Raw genomic sequence first — 20,086 nt, forward strand, 5'->3', positions numbered from 1 at the left:
ATCTTGTCATTTTTCCCTTTATAACAGTGCCTGGTAGGTACTTAATAATGGTAGTGGGTTAATAAATATTTGGTGATTTATTGATTGATCTCTAATATACATCCCCTTCTCTCCACTCACATAGTCACCAACCAAGTTCAGGCCCTCAACACCTCTCACTTGTACTATTGCAATAGCCTTCTAATTGGTCTCTGCCTCAAGTCTTTCCCCATTCCAATTTCCATTCCAATCCATCCTCCACAAAGCTACCAAACTGCTTTTCCTATAGTGTAAGTCTGACCACATCACTACCACCCATCCTCCTAGTAACTCAAGGATCCCAATTACCTCAAAGATCAGAGATAGAATTCTGTTTGACAAATCAACCTGAAGCAGCAAGGCATCTTGAGGGAGAGACAGGAGACAGAATGTGTCCAGTGCCTTTCAGACTCAGATGGAGATAGCCCCCAGAATTGCAGTACCTCAGCTCTGACCCCCATCTAAGGAAGCAACCCTATGCAGAAAGGCCCTGGCATCTCTGTTACCACCAACATGCTTGTTGAGTGCCTGACTGACCAACCAATACCAACTGCCACCAACAGGGGAGTAAACTCAAGAGCACTGGGAAAAGTCATGTCCCACAGACCCCTGACCCTGCTTCCAACCCTATCACCACCACCACCACCAACCACTGACTACCCATCATGGGTAAGTAAGGACAAGAGCCCTGGGGAGAACAGCAACACTCCCTAGACCACAGGCCCACCCTCCAGCCTGGCCCTTGTGGCCTTCATCCAGAGAAGCAACTCTTGCCAAGGGGTGACCCAGCAATTTCCCCTGCAGATGGTAGAGCCCCGTCTCCTCAGTAACCATAGCTACTAATGACCTGGAAAAGAAAGTTCTCATGATCAAAGTCTTTGGCATTTTGAAATGGTTCAACATCAAAAACACCCACCTTTCCATATACCCTACAGTCTAGTAAAACTATCCTGCTTTCCATTGCTTAGAGGTAGGTAGCACAGTGGATAGATCCCTGGTCCTAGAAGTCAGGAAAACCTAAATTCAAATCTGATCTCAGATACTTACTACCTGTGGAACTGTTTGCCTCAGTTTCCTTACCTGTAAAATGGGTATAATAATTGTACTTACTTCACACTGTTGTTGTAAGGATCAAATGAGACAATGGTGTAACAGCACAGTTCCCATCACATAGTAGGCACTTAATAAGTGCTAACTCTCTTCCCTTCCTCCCTTGCAAAAGACAAGCCATTTCCCCTCTCTCCACCTTTGTAATGTCTGTTCCCCATTCCTACAATGATCTCCCTCATCACTTCTGCCTGTTGACATAAATTCTTACCTAAAAATAAATAGAGGAAAACAACTATTTGCAAGATAGTTGTAATCTATTCTCAAAGCACTCATAGGGATGAGAGTTCTTTTTTAGAAAAAAAAAGGAGTGGAAAAGAAGTAAAAATCCTCCAATATCATGAGCACATTTGCATCTGACAGTGTATATACTACTGTTCTATTCTACTAGAACTAATCTGACAATGAGGACAAAGAAAGTTTTCATTGTCTGTTCTCTGAGACCTTAACTGGTATTTCTTTCACTCTGAATTCAGTTTGCTTTTAGTGATCTTTTAATTTACATTGTTGTTGCAAGTAGATTTATTTCTATCTTGGGGCAACTTATTTCATTCTGCAGCAATGCATAGAAATCATCCCATGTTTCTCTAAATTTCTCATATTTGTCACATCTTACTTCACCATATCATTCCATTATTTTCATAGTTGTTTTTTTCTATAATTCTCCAACAATTGACTTCTACTTTGTTTCCAATTCTTGGCTTCCATGAAGAGAACTTTGGGGCATATATTAGATGTTTGTTTCTGTCTCTGATTTCTTTAGTATATTTGCCTACTAGTTATATTTCTGAATCAAAGATATGGCCTGTTTGGTCACTTTTCTTCTATGACTCTTTTATGACATTTAGAATGGTTGGACTCCTTCATAGTTCCATGTACAGAGCATTACTGTGCCTCTCCTTTCACAGCCCCATTTTGGATCATCTTTGCCCATTTGAATGATGTGAGGTGAAACTTCAAAGTTGTTTGAATTTGCATTTCTCTTAGTAGTAGTGATTTTGAAAATACGTTTTCATCTGACCATTTGTAGTTTCTAATTCTTCTTTTAATAGCTATTTGTTCAGAAGCAGCTAGGTGGTGCAGTGAGTAGAGTACTGACCCTGGAGTTAGGAGGACCTGAGTTCAAATCCAGTATCAGACACTTGACATACTAGCTGTATGACCTTGGGCAAGTCACTTAACCCCAATTGCTTTGCCTTCCCCCCTCAAAAAAAAATAACTATTTGTTCATAACCTTTGACCATTTATCTACAGTGGAAATAGTTCTTGGTGTCATATACCTGTGTCAATTCCCTACGTACTTTGAATATCAGATTTTTATCGCTGACCTTTAATATAAATATTATTATCACTGTATCTGCCTTTTCTCTTCTATCGTCATCTTAAATGATTTTGCTTTTGCAAAAGCTTTTTCATTTTATGGAGCAAAATTGGTTATTTTATCTTTTATGGTCTCTTCTTTCCCTTGTTTACTTAAGAATTCTTCCCAGTCATAATTACCAAAAGTACGTGAGCTCATTCTATTCCAGTTTTTTTTTTTGCTTTGTTTTACGGTGTAACCTTTTATATTCAGATAATATATTCATTCTGAGTTTAATATGGTGGCAGGGTATAAGTTGTTGGTATAAATCTAAGTTGTGCCAACCTACTTTCTAGTGTTCCCATAAGTTCTTGCCAAAGGGAGTCCTCCCAAGAATTTGTGTTCTTGGATTTATCAATCACTGGACTTTGATTACTTTTGTTTCTTTTTTATCTAGTCTTTTCTACTGGTCCCCTTCTCAGCATTTTTGCCAGTCCAAACAGTATTTTGACATCTTTGACTGTTGTGGTGGTGGTGGTGGTGGTGGTTGAATCATTTCAGTCATATCCAACTCTCCATGACCCTATTTGGGGTTTTTTTTGGCAAAAGTACTGGAGTGCTATTTTAAAAAAAAATACTGGAGTACTGTGCCATTTTCTTCTCCAGCTCATTTTATAGACGAGAAACTGAGGCGAACAGGGTTAAGTGACTTGCCCAGGGCCACACAGCTAGTAAGCGTATGAGGTTGGATTTGAACTCAGGTCCTCCTGACTCCAGAGCCACTATATAATATAATTTGAGGTTTGCTTATACTATTAGCCTTTCATTTGTACTTTCCATTATTATTACTCTTGAGATTCTAAATGCTATGTTGTTTCAAATGAATTTTGTTATTGTTAATCTCTAGCTCTATAAAGTATCCCCTTGGTAATTTGAATGATATAGCGCTAAATCTAGAAATTACTTTAGGTACATCTTTCATTTTTATTACATTGGCAAGACCCTCCCATAAGCAGTGAATAGTTCTCTAATTATTTGTCTCTATGTTTGTAAAGATTGCTTTATAATTGTATTTGTGTAAATCTTGGTAGGTGATGTTTTATGCATTTTATAGATATTTTGAATGAAATTCTCTTACTATTTCTTCCTGGCTGTACCAATATTGTATAAAGTGCCCATCTTTACAGATGCCTAGATTAATAGCTAAAGCTATTGTTCATTTCAAAAATTTTCTTCACGGACCATAGCTTTTTAAGTACACCATCATGATATCTACAAATAGAGAGAATGCTATCTCCTCTTTGCCGATATCTATACCTTTGATTTTGTTCTATTTATAGACTATTATTTCCAAAACTATGTCAAATAATAGTGGGAAGAGGGGATGCCCTTACTTTAACCCCTGGCCTACTGGGAAAACTTAAAATGTTTCTCCATTGTAAATAATGCTAGCCATTAGTTTTCAATAAATGTTTTTGCTTATATTAAAGAAGGGCCCTTATCTATCCGTCCTTTTGGGGTTTTTAACATATATGAATGCTATTTTTTTCCAAAGACTTTTTGTGTATCTATTGACATAAGCCTATGGTTTTTGTCATTTTTTTTGTTTCTATGATTAGGAAAGGAATTTCAAGAGCCTCCCTCAGTAATTCTTTTCAAAGCCCTTTAAATCCACCTCATTGGATGACATTGTATCTAACATAAGCTTTCTTCTCTACAGTCATGGGACCCGCTGTGCAGGGGAAGTGTCGGCAGCAGCCAACAACAACATCTGTGGGGTTGGAGTGGCTTATAATTCCAAGGTTGCAGGTATGCTCTTCCCATGCTAGAGAACTGCTAATTCTCTCATAGAAAATCTATAGAGTGCCGTAAATTATTCTTTACATTCTGCCCAGAGGAGTAATGTCCTGGAAACAATTTGCATTGATTATCAAGCCTATTTCCCACTCCTCACTTTTTCATTAGATTCTAGTATAAATCCCTTTTTTATGAAATGTACTTTGGGTGAAGGAAATCCAGGATATGTATAGCATGAGTAACAAAGAACAAAAAGAAAATTTCAGAAATGATAACCTGAAAAGTAATATTTTAACTCAAAATTATTATAAACCCAGATTGTTGAGTATATATAGACTTTCACAGATCACATACAAAAATCCAAGTGGCCTTCCAAACTATGCCGTACATCTGAACTTAGCCCTCAGGAAAACAGTGAAATTCACCTGGCAGTAGTTTGCTATATCAGACTAGAGACCACAAGCTCATTAGAATACATTTTTAAGTCCTAGTAGGCAATCTGTGTTACCTCTTTCCAGGGATTTGGAAACTTGTAGCTGAAGGTGGGATGAGAAAAGCAAAGAAAATGAGAAACACTAAGTAAGCCTTTTGTTACAAAAGAAAGAAAGGGAGGGAGGAGGGAGGAAGGAAGGAAGGAAGGAAGGAAGGAAGGAAGGAAGGAAGGAAGGAAGAAGAAAGAAAGGAAAGAAGGAAGGAAAAGAAATAAAGAAGAAAGGAAGCAAAAAGAAAGAAATGAAGAAAGAAGGAAAGAAAGAAGGAAGGAAAGAAAAAAGGAAGAAAGGAAGGAAGGAAGGAAGAGAGAAAGAAAGAAAGAAAGGAAGGAAGGAAGGGAGAGAGAGAGAGAAAGAAAGAAAGAAAGAAAGAAAGAAAGAAAGAAAGAAAGGAAGGAAGAGAGAGAAAGAAAGAAAGGAAGAAAGAAAGGAAAAGAAATAAAGAAGAAAGGAAACAAAAAGAAAGAAGGAAGGAAGGAAGAGAAGGAATGAAAGAAAGAAGAAAGAAAAAAGGAAGAAAGGAAGGAAGAGAGAAAGAAAGAAAAAAGAAAGAAAGGAAGGAAGAGAGAGAAAGAAAGAAAGAAAGAAAGGGGAGAAAAAAGAAAGAAAGGGAAGAAAAAGTAAGAAAAAGAAAGAAAGAAAAAAGGAAGAAAGGAAGGAAGGAAGGAAGAGAGAAAGAAAGAAAGAAAGAGAAGAAAGAAAGAAAGAAAAACAAAGAAAGAAGAAAGGGAAGAAAAAAGTCTCTATGAGGCATGAGAAAAGTATGGCTCTTAGTTCATTCTAAGTTTTGCTTGAAGTTCATTCCTAATTTATTCAGGCTGAGTCACCAACCCTAGTGCTTCACTTCCATGATTTTTTTTAAGTAATAACAGTCTTGGCATTTCTTCCCTAGAAACTTAGTGAGACCAGAACCGTGTTCAGTGCTGACGCTTGCATTCCCAGATTGCTAAATAAAGCAATAACCTCCCATATAAATCCTGCCACTTAACTATATCACACACCTGCTGTCACTGAGTGTTAAGAGACTTGACAGAATTTGGTGATGAATTTCAGAGAGATATATCAGTAGGCTTCTAAAAAGTAAACAGCTGGAAGTTTTGTCCTTTGGGTCTTAGTTTTCTTGGTGTTTTGTGCATTCATAATGCTGGTAAGAAAATGTTGACAACAATAGTAAGATCAGAGATGGGAAAGAATATCCCCAGATTAATATTTTATACCCAAGGTTTGTACCTGGGCTGGTGGTTGAGAAAAAGCTGGGTCTATACAACCATGGGAGGAGTGAATAGGACAGAAAGATGGGAATCTGGTACAGATTCACTTTCCACTCTGATGGCCATCCTCCACACAGTTTTTGAAGCTTCTGAGCAGTCAAAGGAGCCAGGTGTGTGAGTAGACAGATGAGCTCCTCAGGGTTCTAAGGCCCACCTGTCAGAAAGGAGAAAGAGCTCTAGGCAACTCTTTGATTTCCGTCTGAATTCTTTTTCCTGTCTCATCATTGAAAATCCCTTCCTGTCATCCACTCACACCAGCCACTTTTGTCTCATGTTCAGCACCATGATTCATGGTTTGTGCCTGGACCAATATGGTAAACCCATAGCCTAGAGGCACCCAATTTTCTTCCTAATTTGGAGGAGCAAGTCTCCTAGTTTCTGTGCTCAAAAAAAATTAAGTACCTGATCCAAAATCCTTCACTTGTACAGAGTATTCCTTTTAACACTTTCAAACACTTTCAAGTCTTATTTTGCTCCCACCTACAAAGGCAAGTAAGATTATCCCTTTTTTGACAGGTAAAGAAATTGAACGATGCAATGGTTGAGTGATTTGCCCACCTAATGAGCTAGTAACTGAGATAGAACTAGAACCCAAATGTTAGAAGAAATGAGATACAGTGACAAGAGCCCTAGACTTGAGGTCGGAAGATCTGGATTTAAATCTCTGTTCTTCTGACTGTAAGACCTTAGTGAACTTTGTAAACCTCTTTGTGCCTCAGTTACCTCATCTGTAAAATAAGGAATTTGTACTAGATGGCCTCTGAGGTCTATCTAGCTCTAAATGCCATAGGCTGGGTCAAAAGTCTGGCTCAGCCCCCTGTGTGATGGCGGGTAAGTCACTAAACCTCTGTTACTCCATCAAAATAAGAGGGTTGGGCTAGCCACCCTGTAAGAGCCCTCCTAGCTCTAGAACTCTGATCCTGTGTCTTTACTCCTAGGCCAGTGCCCTTCTCAGCACACCATGCTATCTCCCCTGCCCCTCAGTTTGACATCATTCATGTTGTTTCTACTCTGTCTGTTGCATGGGGCAGGGCTCATCCCGGGCCCCTAACCTTAAATCCTTCTTGTCATAGCCAAGCAGCCCTTGTAGAATCTCTACTTTAAAAAAAAATGGATTAAACAAGATCGTAACCTCCACCTAAACAGGTTCAGGCACTCCTAATTTAAGATGCATAAACCTCAGAAACTTTAAATTACAGTTCCTCATTCTGGTCAGCAATTTTTTAAAAAGCTAGCTCCAGCTTGTAGTAACTCTTTAGAGAGGAATCTATGCCTGTATGAGGCATCAAACAACTGCCAAAATCCCTTTTTTCTAACTGAAAGCCACTCTGCAGATGGCTTAGCGGTCTATAGCCCCACCCAGTGGCCAGGAGAGATCACGAGAAGTCCATCGAAGCTTTGGAGGAAGGTGGAGACCTCCTTAGCCCATCTCCTATTCATAACTAGAGAAGGTGCTAAGATAAGGACAACAGTACCCACCCCTTTAATTCATCAAGTTCAAAGCTGGAAAAACTTAGAGAAGACCCAGAATACGAAAGGAAAATTATGAACTGATTTCAAAACAGGGAGCCTGACCCCTTCCTAAAGAAGGATAAAAGGTGGAAAAGTTCAATGTATTGAACACTGGGCCTGGAGTCGAAGGATCTTGATTCAAATCCCAGTTCAATCATTTGCCCTCTGTGTAACCTCCAGCAAGTCACTTAACCTCTCAAAGCCTCAGTTTCCTTATCTGTTAAATGGGAGAATATATTCCATGATCTCTAATGTCCCTTTAAGCTCTAAATATGTGAACCTATAAAATTGGGCTAAAGGAATCAAGTGTTTAGCCTTGAATAGGTAAAACTGAGAAGTTAAATAATAATTATTCTGAATTTATTAAAAAAAGAAATTTATGGCAAAGCATGAGCATGTATCCATTTCTATTTCCACCATAGAAAGAACAAACAGAAAGGGGTTTCTCAGAGAAAATTCATGTCAGAAATGTCTTCCTGGAAAAATAGTATTATGGCTAGCATAAAATTACCGAAGGTCGCTGAATTCTCTTCTGAAAAGACAGTTGAGATGAAAATAGACACAAGTCAGCTGTGGTTTTGTCTCCAGCTAGGACTCTCTGCTCCTCTGAGTCTAGTAAGCCCAGTACCATATAGTTAATAGGTGATTCTAGCTGACTGGTTTTTGAGAGACGGCTGTGTCGATAACGTGCTGAGCCTAGAGTAAAGCACACCTGGGTTGGAATCTCATCTCAGGTGCCAAAGAGCCACGTGACCCTGGGCAAGTAGACATCTTATCCTCTCCAAGCTTTAGTTTCCTGATCTGCAAAATGAAAATAAAATCTGAAGCATAAAGCTATCCCAAGGACCAAGTGAAATCACATAAAATAAGATGCTTTGTACATCTAAAAACATCAGTTATTATTATCATGACAGTATTAGCTTCAACGCTCCAAGCATCTATGGTATCATCCATCTGTGACTGATACCCTACCAGTGCAGATCACAGATTCTCTATTCCTTAGAAGATTGTTTTGTGAGTTGTGAACCTTCTGGTGACAAGCCTATCCAAATTTTGCCTGTCCAGGTCAAAATGACCTCTCCTTGCCTTTGAGAACCTAGAGCAATCAACAACCACCTGCTGATAAGGCATCAGAATAGGATTTTAGTGAAAGAAATAATTTGCACTTGCCAAATCCAGTTAGAGAAAATCACCTAGAAAATATAAATATCATAATTAGAATTTGATCACATTTAGCTCTGTCGTAACAGAGATTTAGACTGGGAATTAGAACAGCTGGGATCTCTCCAGCCCTGCCTCTGTCCTAATTAGCATAGGACTATAGGCAAGTCCGTTTCCCTTCTTCGGGTCTGTTTCACCATCTGTAAAATGGGGCAGGTAGACTTAATGATTTTTAAGATGCCTCTAGTGCAAACCATCTACCACTCTATAATGAGTCATTAGCCAGATTCATCTGAATTTTTTTTAATTTTTTTAATTTTATTTTTAATTTATGGAATAAAACAAGCATATTCATAACACAGTACACTAAAAAGACTACTGAAATTACAAATCTACTATGCACAATTTGCTGTTCCCTTCAAATATACAACAAATTTTTCATTTAAATTTTTTAAATTTTTTTCTTCCCTCCCCCACCCGTCTAGAGATGGCCACCATTAGACACAAATAGGTATATATGTGTAAAATCATTCTACATATACTTCTATTTATCAATTGTTTCTCTGGATGCAGATAATGTCTTTCTTCACGTGTCCTTTATGGTTAATTTGAGTATTTATAATAGACAAAATAACTTATTCACTCGAAATCATTCTTAAAACAATATTGCTGTTACTGTATATGTTCTATTGGTTCTGCTCATTCCACTTTTCATTATTTTGTGCAAGTCTTTCCATGTTTTTCTAAAATCTTTGAGCTCATCATTTCTTACAGCAAAGCAAAGTTCCATCCCAATCTTATACCACAATTTGTTCAGGCATTCCCCAACTGAAGGGCCTCCCCACAACTTCCAGTTCTTTGCCACCACAAAGAGAGCTGCTACAAAAATTATAGAACATATGAGTTCTTTTCCTTTTTCCCTAATCATCTTTGGAAATAGACCAACTAACAGTATTGCTGGCTTAAGGGGTAGAGGTAGTTTAATAACTCCTTGGGCATAATTCCAGATTGCTCTCCAAAATGGTTGAATCATTTTACAATTCCACAAATAATAAATCAGTGTCCCAATTTTTCTGTATCCTCTCCAACATTTGTCACTTTCCCCTTCTATCTTTTTAGCCAATCTGTTAGGTGTAAAATAAAATCTCGAGCTTGTTTTGATCTGCATTTATCTCATCAATAATGATTTAGACTCAGTCTAAATTTTAGAGCACTTTTATATGACTATAAATTGTTTTTATTTCTTCATTGGAAAACTGCCTGTTCATATCCTTTGCCCGTTTATCAATTGGGGAATGATTCATATTCTTAGAGATTTGACAAAGTTCTAATTACTATTTGTTAATATCCCTCCATCTTATTTTTACTCACTATTTTCCTTCTCAGCCTCTCTTTTTATCCTATCCCTGTTACCTTATCTTTTTTCCTTACTCTCTTATTCCTTATTTTACCCACCCCTCCAAAATTCCCTGCCTTACCTTCTCCCACCACCTTCCTAGTCTTATTCTATACACCCTTTTAAAAGTCTCTCCCCTACCTATCCCCCAGTTTTCTCACCTCTCTAGAAGTTCAGAAGACTTCTAAAGCTCTTCAATTTTTAGAAATAAAATGATGAAATTATTAATGTAACTGCAATCTCACAAGGTATTTGATGCATACTGCAAATGCAAGGTTTTGGATATGTATTGTCCCAGCCTTCACTTTGCATGACAGGAAGTGTCCCTGTGTGCACAAAATGAAGCAATTATTTACCCATAAGGTAAATTTCACCACCAATTATGTGAGGCCCACACAACGCAGGTGAGTGGTAACATTTGCCTGACCCGACAAGCTGCTCAGTGTTCAGGCTCAGATCACAAGGTTCAGGAAATGAGAACAAGGTTTATTATAAAGGTACACAGAAACAAGGAGAAATTAGTCATCCCTTAGATTGTAAGGATAAGCTCTGGAGTCCTTGATATAGACAGCTACAGCAGTCATGAAGTGTCTACAAGAGGACCATGCATGTGAGGATTCTGGGGTATATGGTGAGCCTAATTAGTCTTTGAATTCAAGGTAATGGTCAGGACCCCATCCCATCACTGAATGAACCCAAAGCCTCCCCCTTCCTTAAGGGAAAGGATATTAGACACCATACCCCACCCCACGTCCCCAGATATAAAGTGGAAAAACACTGACATTACTTTTTTTTCACTAAGGCTAGTTCCCACAAAGTTGGGGAGCACAGCCAAGACAGCAACACATCAAAAGCTTTTTCCATGTATTAAATGAAATATTTTCTAGTGTGGACTGGCTTAGGCTTTCTACAAAAAAGGGTGAATGTGGGGAGGGTAGAATCTGGGGAAAGCTGCAGAAAAGGAAAACTTTAGAACACAGCATATATCTACATCATAAAATCCGACTATAAAGTGTTTTAAAGTTCACAAAGTGCTCAACATACATTATTCCATTGGCGCTTCGTAACAACGCTATAAGATAAGTGCCATGGTATTATTGTCTCCATTTTACAGACTAGGAAACTGAAGCTCATTGAGATTAAGTCATTCACCCATGGACACACAACTCTGTCAGGGGCAAGATCTGAATCTAGGACTTCTTGATTCCATGTCTAACACACCGTCTGCTACACCATGCTGCCTTTCAGTTAGAAAATTTAAAAAACGGGTACAAGATTTGGGTCTTTCAAGCCAAATCACAGGGCAATAACACAACTGGAGTCCTCCACAATATCTACCTGACAAATAGAGGCACCCCTTTTGCATTAGTTAGAAGAATTTGGCCCAGAGTATCTATTTTAGAGAGCTCAAGAAAGCCAGGATTTCCACAGAGAATGAGAAATGGGCCAGGCAGGGGCACATTAACATCTCTGCAGGCAGACAAAAGCAAAAGGAAATTAAAGCTACAGTCTCCAATAACTAAATTAATTAAATGGAAGCTCATGCAAAGCTCCCACCTAAGAACTGAACTGGTCATCAGGCCTGCCTCAGTGACAGTAGACAGTGGAATGAAAATCCCAAAGAATACTTATTAAAGACAAGGGCACAGCTGTCCTTCCCTTGGCTTTCCACTCTCCCTGGAAGAGTCACAGAATATACCAGCTTCCCTCAATTCCCATGAGCTATAGAGATTAAGGAGAACCATATATACATTTGTGTGTATGTATGTGTATATATATATATACATATATATATATATATGTATATACAGATATATAGATAGATAGTGTATACAGATAGATAGATAGATAGATAGATAGATAGATAGATACATGTACAAATACTGTTTGGATCAGACCATCCTTGCTGCTGAATGTGCTATCTCACCCTGAAGTAACCTCGTGTCTCATTCAATTAACACAAGCTTCAACCCTCAGAATTTAACAAGATTAAAGGAGCTTTTCTGCCAAGTTCCCTGGTACATATTTCTTCCTCCTTAGTCACAGAAAAGGTGAGGAACCATTGTAGACTGTCTATGCACATGTCAGTTTTCTTCCTTCAGGCTTAAATTGGGTAGAATAGCAGCAGAAATTAGTCCTAATTTAATTTAGGGGTGAAAGAAGGCCTATGAGAGAGGCAAGAAGGAAAGGGACAGGTAGCCAAAAAAAAAAAGAAAGAAAATCTTGAAACTGGGAAGACCTGGGTTCAAGTCCTGACTCTGACTGCTGTCACCCTGACCAAATCACTGAACCTGTGAATGTCACAGGGCTCCAGACTACTGGGGTCAAAGTCAAATATAAATGAACTCCACTAAACCATACATAAGGATACCTGCAGAGTACATATTGACTTAGAAAACCACATATTAACATTATCTATGTTCATTTTATTTTTACTTGTTTTTTAACTATTTCCCAATTACATTTCAATATGGTTGAGCCTATTCAGGAGTGTTGCAGGCCACAAGTTTGACACTTCTGTTCTAGATGGCTCTCTAAGTTTTAGGAAGGGTTCTGAGCTGCCTTGGAAGAGAGAATTTCCTCACCTGGGAGTTCCCTGTATTAATGAAATCCCTTTTCTATTTATCAATATTTTCTCATTCAAGATTCACAATTATTCGATGAAATTGGTGCTATAGGTTTCATCAATCCCACTTAACAAAAGGGGAAACTGAGTCTCAGAGCAGTTAAGCAACTTGTCTACTATCATACAGCTGCTAAGTGTCATGGGAAGGCTTTGAACTACAGATAGATCAGGCATTTGGTTTTTCTATGCTTCAGTATCTCTTACAAAACCCAGCTCTGCCACTAAGAAATCAAGCTATTGGTTAGTTGGGCAGAGACTCCAAGACAATTTTTGCAAATGTTAACAATCTAACTCTTCAGTGGAAAATGGTCTTGAGAACCATTGTCATATGTACACCAGCGTGGGATTCTCCCAGTGTCATGGAAAGTGCTAGAATCAGAACATCTGGGCATGAATCCTGGCTCTGTTACTGGCTCTTTGTGTGACCTTGGCCAAGGTAATGAAGCTCCCTGAGCAAACTGCCCCATAAGTAAAACAGGAGAGGTTTGGAATAGGTCAATCAATTAACCAGCAGACAAGTGCTTGCTTTGTGCCCAGCACCATGAGTTACTCCAAGCTCCCATCTAGCCTTAAACACAAAGCCATTCTATTCTATCAACAGAGCCCTACCTGCTTTTCCATAACTAATTTCCACAGGGACAAAATGAAGGTCACCTGCCTCGAGAGACATATTTTTGAATCAATAGAGCTTTCTGGCATCTTCTTGCCATAGCAGTAGGAATATGGCTACATGCCCCATTGATTTATTCTGCAACATGTGGACAATTTTTCTGAGGGTTTGGTGGAGGGGTGGGGGTCAAGACTTAGGATTTCATTGGTTTAGAGAAATGTGTCAGGTGTGGAAACTCCCCTCACTGATGCAGATCAACAGCAACTCATCTCTAATTTAAAGCGTTAGAAAGTGGAGAAGAGTATAAGAAGTTAGATGGCTGTGCCCATGATCATGCAGCAAGTATGTGTCAGAGGTAGGATGTGAAGCCAGATTGCCCTGACTCCAGAAGTCCTCCATCTGTTTTGTCAATATGCCCCTCTTCTTTATAATACATGAAGAAGCTGGAAGGCCAAAGACAGCTGAGACAAAAATGAAAGATTCTTATTCCTTCTCTTACTGTAAAACAAATCATAAAACTGAAATTATGGGCTGTACAAACCAAAGAGCAAGTTAATTCTGAGTGAAAATCCTCCAAGAACAAAAAAGATTTAAACTGAAAATTGGATGTCTACCTTTTCCCAGAAAAAAAAAGTAATGCCATTATTCATTTATGAGTGGTGACTAGTCATTCTCTCTGTTTCTGTCTGTCTCTGTCTTTGTCTCTATTTCTCTCTCTCTCTCTCTCTCTCTCTCTCTCTCTCTCTCTCTCTCTCTCGTTCTCGCTCTGTCTCTCTGTCTCTATGTGTGTGTCTCTCTCTCTGTCTCTCTTTCTTTCTCTCTCTCTGTCTCTGTGTCTCCCTCCCCCCCCTCCACTTTCACTCTCTCTCTCTTTCTCAGCAGTACCTATCCTGACTCTGAAGCCTCTTGCTTTTGTCTGCCTGCAAGAAAAACCAGCTTATAACTTGCTCTCTTTTCCTCTAATTTCTCTAGAACAAGCACTTTTAACCCAGGATCCATGAATGTGGGTTTTTTAATGTATTTTAGCATTTTGATAACTATATTCCAGTATCATAAGTTCCCTTTGTAATTTATGTATTAATTTTATGCATTTAAAAAAGCTATTCTGAGAAATGATCCATAGGCTTCACCGGGCTTACAGAGGTGTCCATGACACAAAAAAGGCTTAGATGGAATAGCAACTTAACAAATGGATAAAACTTTTGAGAGAGAGAATAATAAAGTTCCATGTCAATTGCTATCCCTTAGTTAGAGTACCATGTAGCTCTTATTTAAATAAATGATGTGCACATAGAAAAAGTGAAGTTTGTGAGATAATGTCCCTTAATAAAATGAGGAAAGGAAGTGACTGCAGGACATGTGTGTTGCTATGCGATTTCCTATAACCTTATAATTCCCAGCCAAAATACCCAGGTCTTTTGTCACCACCCTCCTTTAAGCTGTCAGTACCATTCTTGCTTAATGGAGTCCCCAGAATCTAGAGTCCCTACAGGAACATGACCACTAGGCTTCCTTTACCCCTCTTTTCCCTGCTCTCCAATAGCAGCACACCAAAACTCTCAGGTATTTAAATGAGATTTACTATACTATAGACTCAAAGATTAGTGCCTTGCAAGAGGCAGGGGTTTAATAAGTATATGTTGGATCAAACTGAATTTAGAGTTGGAAGGAATCTCAGAAATCAGCTCATCCAGTCCTTTCATTTTATATATTTGAAAGTTGAGACTCAGAGAGGGGAAATGAATTTTCCCAGGTCACGCAGGGAACAAGGAGCAGGAACAAGATTCCAACCAAGATCTCTAAATCCAAACTCAGCTTCCTGCTACATCCTAACTCACCAGCGTGACAGGAGAAAATAAAGGGGGAATTGGATGGGAGGAAAGGTAGGGCAACTACCTGCCTCTGACAACTGCTAGGTGGGTGGGATCCTGGGCAAATCATAATGTTTTCTGAGTCTCAAGTCCTTGTGTTTGTGTGTGTGTGTGTGTGTGTGTGTGTGTGTGTGTGTGTGTGTGACAGAGAGAGAGAGAGAGGAGAAGAAAGGAGGGGGAGAGACAGAGACAAAGAGAGACAGACAGAGAGACAGAGACAGACAGAGAAAGGAGGGGAATTGGGCTACATGGCTTCTAAGATTCTCACACACACACACAGACACCAATTCTAAATCTATGATGATATAATTAATGGAAATGTTAACAATTTAGTTTCCAAAGGTTCTTTATCCTCTAGTATCTCTGAGAAAGTCCTAGAATTATGAACATTACAACCACAACTCTGAAAGCAGACCATCTCCACACTATCATCTGTTTGCTTTTAAGTCTTAACACTACAATGTTTTCACTGCTGATAAAAATCTACAGGAATACGCATGCTGGATCAACCATTTATGACGGATATCATTGAGGCTTCCTCCATCAGTCACATGCCTCAAGTGATAGACATATACAGTGCCAGCTGGGGCCCAACGGATAATGGGAAGACTGTGGATGGACCCAGAGAACTCACCCTCCAAGCAATGGCAGATGGTGTGAACAAGGTAAAATTCTTCTGAGCATCTCAGGCTATTCACTCTGACACAATCATGTTTACATATTCCATGTAGTGTTGGTTGTTGACTTTTTTTTAAAGTCAAAGATAAAGCTCTTAGTTTTTAGTTTGGAAGGTAAGAATCATTCTAATCTGGGCATGGAGGAAAGATTTTTACAAAATGCTGAACAACATGTATTAATAGTGCCTATCTATCATATCTCCATGGGTTCAATTTATTTTTAATTGGATTTGTCATTTCATCTGTGGAGGGAACTCCCAGTGAGGAAACTTGATCTGCCAATGTAGATCAGCACCTATTTGTCTGGGGGGGTTTAAATGATTTGACCAGAGTCACACAACCAGTATATGTCAGAGGTAGGACATGAACTCAGTTCTTTCTAACTCTGAAGCCAAATCTCTATCCATTATGCTCACCTGCCAACATTTGCCTGTTAAGACCAGTCAGTGGACTTAACCACTGATCAGTTATAACTTGCATTTTGTGTGCTTATTTAGAAAATAATGTAATCACTGCAACTTTAACTCTGTTGCACAACAGATGAAACATGTACGAGTGGTTTTTAAACTTTTTCTTGTCTTATCTTCTTTCCTTATGCTTTCACTGCCCCCTTATTTTTTATTCCATGCCCCTCAATTGCACCCAAGGCTACTATCAACCCCCGGATAATTCTAGCACCCCCCAGGGGGTGGTATTGCCCACTTTACTAACATATGGACCAATCTCTTGGTGACAAGTTCTTCAGCAATGGCAACTTGTAAAAAAAGGACTATGCAATGAATTATAGGATAAGTCTATAATTAGGGACTATCTCTACCACCAACATCCTACTCTGATGCCTTATCATAATGTGGAAGGGTCTTGAATTTCCCCAGGCTATGTTTCCCCAAATTCATGACAACAGAGCCGTAGCTCTAGTAGGTCCTGCTTAGTTGGAAAGCCTAGTGATGGGTTGCATGTCTATCTTCTGAGAACCAGTCTAGCTAAGCTCAAAGAGCCCCATCACCATATTAACCAAAGGGTGATGTATCTTTCTGCCACAACAGCTCTCAAAGATCAACTGTTCAGTTGTAGAGGAGTTTCAATCTGCTGTACAGGAGGTAGAACCTATCCCGACAAAGTCATTGATCTTTGCAGTATTGACTTATGGGATACCTGGCAACCCACCTGTCACATGTTCACATTTTGAACATGTCTTATTTTCTTCCTATCAATTAATGAATCAACAAACATTTATTAAGTACTTACTACATGCTAAGTACTTTGTCACTGGCTAGCTAAAGATACAAATGAATCAGGCTCTGCTTTCAAAGAGCTCATATTCTATCAGGATACAATGTGTACAACTCTAAGAATGTACAAAATATATACAAAATAGATGCAAAAAAATTCAAACCACCTATTTCTTCCTCTCCCATCTTCTTCCTCCTTTCCTCCTTCTATTATCCAAAATTTAATGCAGGAAGCACAAAGTGCTGGCATTTCTCCTCTAGCTGCTGTTGTCAGGTTAGACTTTGACACATTGAATTGATGAGATGAGACACTTCTGAGGAGGGATACTGTTTCACCTTGAGCTTGTCTCTAGGAAAAATAACAAATCTATTGGAGCGGAGGGAGGGAGGGAGGGAAGGAGGGAGGTGTGCAGGGAGAGAGAGAGAGAGAGAGACAGAGAGAGACAGAGAGAGACAGAGAGACAGAGAGAGAGACAGAGAGAAGGAACAGAAGAGAGGGAGGGGGAGAGGAAAAAGGGAGAAAGGGAAGGAGGAAAAAAGGAGGAAAAGAAAGGGAGAGGGAGAGAGACAGAGAGAGAGGGGTAGAAAAAGAGAGGGAAGAAAAGGGAGAAGGGAGAGAGAAAGGAGGGAGGGAAAGAAGAGGGGAAGAGAGAGAGACAGAAAGGCAGAGAGAGAGCATCCCAGCATGACATACTGAGCTGTGCTAAGGAGGGAAAGAGGAGGGGGAGAGAGAGAGACAGAGACAGAAATACAGAGAGAGACAGAGAGAGGGGGTGGAGAAAGAGAGAGAGGAAAAGGGAGAAGGGAGAGAAGAAGGAGGGGGGAAAGAGGAGGGAAAGAGGAGGGGAGAGAGAGAGAGAGAGAGAGAGAGAGAGAGAGAGAGAGAGAGAGAGAGAGAGAGAGCATCCCAGCATGACATACTAAGCTGTGCTAACATGCTAAGACATCATTCCCCCCGGGACCAAGCCTAGGGGTACATACGACGATTGTCTCTGCACAACTCATGGGCTCTTTTAAGTGTCACTTTATTAGATGCCAAAATTCAGAGAGCCAAAAGAAACCAGAGGAAAGTTAGAAACTCTGGGACATTTGTGTGTCTATTTACGGAATTGAGAGTGAAGAGTGCAGAAGAAAGTTAGAGGAAGGAATTATATGGGAAAACTGAACAAAAAAAGGATCAACCCTGAGCTAAATTTGTCACTTTAGTCACTATATGTATGATGTTAAATAAGTCATCTTACCTCTATGGGTTTCAATCTATGTGTAGAATGAAGTGGATAGATGATGGTGCAGAGGAGAAACAATGCTGGAAATGGAATCAGATAGAGTGAATCTTAGTTTGAATACCACTTATTACCTGTGTGACCTTGGACAAGTCTCTTAATTTCCATGGCTCTCAATGTCCTCATCTGTAAAATTAGAGGGTTGGACTAGATGACCTCACAGATCTAAAGATTCTATTGGTTCTTTAAGAGGTTGAGTGGATGGTGGTGGGGGGTGGGGGGCACCTCTCTGGGAAGAGTATCATTGCTTTCTCCATAACATAAAATAGACCAATGAAAACAAATTGGACAGGGGGTGGGGACAGACTTGGAAGAGGCCAAAGAAGAGGAAGGTTAAAGTGTGGCACAATGATATTTTAAATGTTTTTATTGTTTAAGTTCTGCACTTGCCCTTTTTAGTTTATAGGATTGTAAGAGTATGTTGTCTTGGAATCCAACATGTTTGTATAAATAGTATGATTATAGTGATAGAGGCATTTTGGCATGTAGAAAAAGTGCTGAGTATAGAGTGAGGGAGACCTGCCTTTTATACTTACTAGCTATGTAATCCTAGGCAGATGACTTAACCTCTCTGTACCTCTAGCAATCCCCTAGGACTCATATACTGCCCTAAGTAAGTTAACTGCATCAGTGGAGAGAATTCCCATAGTAGGAATCACCAATACTAAAGGAATCATAGATCCTTCACATATTAATATATGGTAAGAATTACTCTTCACTGAACAATAATAATATATCAGTGAGTGAATAAATTTAAAGCATTTATTAAGCACTTACTATGTGCAAAGTACTGTGTCAAGCACTAAGAATACAAATACAAAGTCAAAACAGTCCCTTCCCTCAAAAGACTTACTTTCTAATGAGGGAGAGAATATGTATACTTAAAGGTATGTGTGTAACGTATGCAAGATAAATATAATAGTCATGAGAGAAAGGGCACTAGAAGCCAAGGGAAGCAGGAAAGGTTTCATGCAGAAGTTAACAATTGAGCTGAGTTTTGAAGGAAAGGAGAGATTCCAAGAGGTGAGGAGGGAGAACATGCTAAGCACGAATCACACCCAATAAAAAGGCGCAAAGATGGGAGAGCTAGAATATCACATGTAAGGATCAGTGAGTAGGCCACCACACCTGAATCATAGAGTATGAGGAGGATAACATGAAAGAAGACTAGAAATGTAGGAAGGGGCCAGCTTGTGAGGACTTCTACACATCAAACAGAGGAGTTTACATTAGGGGACTACTAGAGTCTGTTGAACAGTGAAGTGGCATTAATCAGACCTGGATTTTCAGAAAATGACTTTTGGTAGCTATGTAGAGGATACATTGGAGAGGGGAAAGACTTGAAGTAGGAAGACCGATTAGGACACTATTGCAATGGTTCAAGTAAAAGGTAATATGCGCCTGAATTAGAGTTGTTCCTGTATGAGTGGAGAGGGTGTGTGTATGTATATATGTATGTATGTATGTGTATATACATACACATATACATACATACTATGTATACATATTATATATACATACATGTATATATACACATATGCAAGACAGTTTGTAGAGAAAAAAGTAACAAGATCTAGTAACCAATCTGATTTGTGTGGTAAGAATGAAGAATTAAGGATGACACCCAGATTTTTAATTTAAGTGACTTGAAGATAGTGATACTTTTGTTAGTGATAGAGAAGTATGAAAGAGGGATGGAAATGGGGAAGAAGATAATGAGTTCTGTTTTAAACA

At 39.2% G+C, this 20,086-nt stretch overlaps 1 protein-coding gene across 1 annotated transcript in view; it reads left to right on the forward strand.

Annotated features, from left to right (window-relative positions):
- PCSK2 (proprotein convertase subtilisin/kexin type 2) overlaps nt 1-20,086 on the forward strand; it is a 341,220-nt gene that overhangs the window by 263,387 nt on the left and 57,747 nt on the right. The window contains exons 7-8 of the mRNA XM_036750726.1: nt 4,146-4,234; nt 15,650-15,825. Of these exons, the coding sequence (XP_036606621.1) occupies nt 4,146-4,234; nt 15,650-15,825 (265 nt within the window). The remainder of the gene's footprint in view (nt 1-4,145; nt 4,235-15,649; nt 15,826-20,086) is intronic.

Source organism: Trichosurus vulpecula, chromosome 3, assembly GCF_011100635.1.
Source record: "Trichosurus vulpecula isolate mTriVul1 chromosome 3, mTriVul1.pri, whole genome shotgun sequence".
NCBI lineage: Eukaryota > Metazoa > Chordata > Mammalia > Diprotodontia > Phalangeridae > Trichosurus > Trichosurus vulpecula.